The 2867-nt window shown below is 46.5% G+C and overlaps 1 protein-coding gene across 3 annotated transcripts in view; it reads left to right on the top strand.

The window, feature by feature from the left end:
• The window catches only part of BTD (biotinidase), a 45167-nt gene extending 42546 nt beyond the window's left edge, over positions 1-2621 (top strand). For 2 of the 3 annotated variants that reach the window (XM_011977950.1, XM_011977951.1), the window contains exon 4: positions 1117-2619. In XM_011977950.1, the coding sequence (XP_011833340.1) occupies positions 1117-2289 (1173 nt within the window). In that variant the 3' untranslated portion in view covers positions 2290-2619. Of the gene's footprint in view, positions 1-1116 lie in introns of all 3 variants that reach the window. The other variant, XM_011977953.1, reaches the window with a different exon arrangement.
• Positions 2622-2867: the final 246 nt, after the last annotated feature.

Raw genomic sequence — 2867 nt, 5'->3', positions numbered from 1 at the left:
GACCAACATAGAGAAACCCCATCTCTACTAAAAATACAAAATTAGCCAGGGGTGGTGGTGCATGCCTGCAATCCCAGCTACTCAGGAGGCTGAGGTAGGAGAATCACTTGAACCAAGGAGGCAGGGGTTGCGGTGAGCCAAGATCGCGCCCCTGTACTCCAGCCTGGGCAACAGGAGCAAAACTCTGCCTCAAAAAAAAAATGGAATCCCTCAAAGGATATATTCATTTTTAAATGATATTAAAGAGTACCAAATTTCCCCCTTAAAAACTTTGATTTGATTTCACTTTACAGCCCCAGTAATACAGTATGAGTGCCTCTTTTTTCATCCTTTGGTCAATGCAAGATAGAATAATCTTTTGAGCCTGGGCACGTTGGTTCACATCTGTAATCCCAGCATTTTGGGAGGCCGAGGCTGGCGGATAGGTTGAGCTTATGAGTTCGAGACCTGCCTGGCCAACATGGTGAAACCTCGTCTCTACAAAAATTACAAAAATTAGCTGGATGTGGTGATGCATGCCTGTAGTCCCAGCCACTCGGGGGGCTGAGGTGGGAGGATGGCTTGAGCCTGGGAGGCAGAGGTTGCAGTGAGACAAGATTGTGCCGCTGCACTCCAGCCTGGGCAACAGAGCCAGACCCTGCCTCAAAAAAAAAAAAAAGAAAAGAAAAAGAATAATCTTTTGAATTGTTGCCAGTCTTATGCAGGTGAGAAATGATAGCTATCTCATTGCTTTAGTTTGCATTTCTCTCTCACTAATGAGACTGAGCATCTTTTGAGATGTTCGCAGGCCATTTTTCTTTGTTCTTCTGTGAATCACCTGTCTATATCCTTTGCACATTTTCAGTAGTGATTGCTTTTTTCTTATTGATATACGATAGCTGTTTATTATGGATACAATATAAGTAGTTTTGTATTTAAAAATTGTGAGAGCCAAGTACAATGGTGTACACCTGTAGTCCCAGCTTCTTAGGAGGCTGAGACGAGAGGATTGCTTGAGGCCAAGAGTTTGAGTCCAGCCTGGGCAATATAACAAGACCCTGTCTCTTGAAAAAAAAATAAAAGAAGCAAAAGGAAGGATTTTAAAAGCTCATATATTGATACCTTTTTTTCCTCTAGGTGCTCCAGCGCCTGAGTTGTATGGCCATCAAGGGAGATATGTTCTTGGTGGCCAATCTTGGGACAAAGCAGCCTTGTCATAGCAGTGACCCAGGGTGCCCAAATGATGGGAGATACCAGTTCAACACAAATGTCGTGTTCAGCAATAAGGGAACCCTTGTTGACCGCTACCGTAAACACAACCTGTACTTTGAGGCAGCATTTGATGTTCCTCTTAACGTGGATCACATCACCTTTGATACCCCCTTTGCTGGCAGGTTTGGCATCTTCACGTGCTTTGATATATTGTTCTTTGACCCTGCCGTCAGACTCCTCAGAGACCACAAGGTGAAGCATGTTGTGTACCCGACTGCCTGGATGAACCAGCTCCCACTCTTGGCAGCAATTGAGATTCAGAAAGCTTTTGCTGTTGCCTTTGGCATCAACGTTCTGGCAGCTAATGTCCACCACCCAGTTCTGGGGATGACAGGGAGTGGCATACACACCCCTCTGGAGTCCTTTTGGTACCATGACATGGAGAATCCCGAAGGTCACCTTATAATTGCCCAGGTGGCCAAAAATCCAGTGGGTCTCATTGGTGCAGGGAATGCAACAGGAGAAACGGACCCATCCCATACTAAGTTTTTAAAAATTTTGTCAGGCGATCCGTACTGTGAGAAGGATGCTCAGGAAGTCCACTGTGATGAAGCCACCAAGTGGAACATGAATGCTCCTCCCACATTTCACTCTGAGATGATGTATGACAATTTCACCCTGGTCCCTGTCTGGGGAAAGGAAGGCTATCTCCACGTCTGTTCAAATGGCCTCTGCTGTTACTTACTTTACAAGAGGCCCACCTTATCCGAAGAGTTGTATGCCCTGGGGGTCTTTGATGGGCTTCACACAGTACATGGCACTTACTACATCCAAGTGTGTGCCTTGGTCAGGTGTGGGGGTCTTGGCTTCGGCACCTGTGGACAGGAGATCACAGAGGCCACAGGGATATTCGAGTTTCACCTGTGGGGCAACTTCAGTACTTCCTATATCTTTCCTTTGTTTCTGACCTCGGGGATGACCCTAGAAGTCCCTGACCAGCTTGGCTGGGAGAAGGACCACTATTTCCTGAGGAAGAGTGGGCTGTCCTCCGGGCTGGTGACGGCAGCTCTCTATGGGCGCTTGTATGAGAGGGACTAGGAAAAGTACGTGGTCTGTGGGGCGGACTCTGGCCATCATGGTGACAGCCTTGCACTTCCACAGGCTACAAGCCCTGGGACCACCTTTCTGCCTTAAGGGCAGGAGCCCACTTCTGTGGCACCAGATTCCACCCTGGGAACTGTGGAACAAGTAGGAGAGGCAGATTCCCTCAGTGTCTTCCTCTTAAACCTCAGTCATCGAGACATTAGCTGCTATTTTCTATTCACATTTATCTTTTTCAAGGCACATCTTCCTCTAACAAATCTCTCAGTGTGCAATTGGTCTCAAGCTAAAACAAAAATAAATGCCAGTTTCTATTTCACACATCCACAGGGTAGTGGCTTGGGTTTTTGTTGTTGTTGTTGTTGTTTTTAATCTTGTTGATCAAGTGACTCACCCAGGACATGTAAATATTTCATAAGCCTTAAACATTTTCTGAGGTAAGAAACAAGCTCTCAAAGCAAAAGCTCGACTAGAAATGGTCCCTGTGGGGAACGTTCCCATTCTGGCCAACCGGAACTCTATCCAGATGAAATGGCAATGCTAGCGCCACCGGCAGCGTCAGAAATGTAGACCTT

The sequence above is a fragment of the Mandrillus leucophaeus genome, unplaced genomic scaffold (genome assembly GCF_000951045.1).
Source record: "Mandrillus leucophaeus isolate KB7577 unplaced genomic scaffold, Mleu.le_1.0 Scaffold186, whole genome shotgun sequence".
Classification (NCBI taxonomy): domain Eukaryota; kingdom Metazoa; phylum Chordata; class Mammalia; order Primates; family Cercopithecidae; genus Mandrillus; species Mandrillus leucophaeus.
The sequence above is the reverse complement of the archived record's forward strand: the minus strand, read 5'-3'. Positions and strand labels throughout refer to the sequence as shown.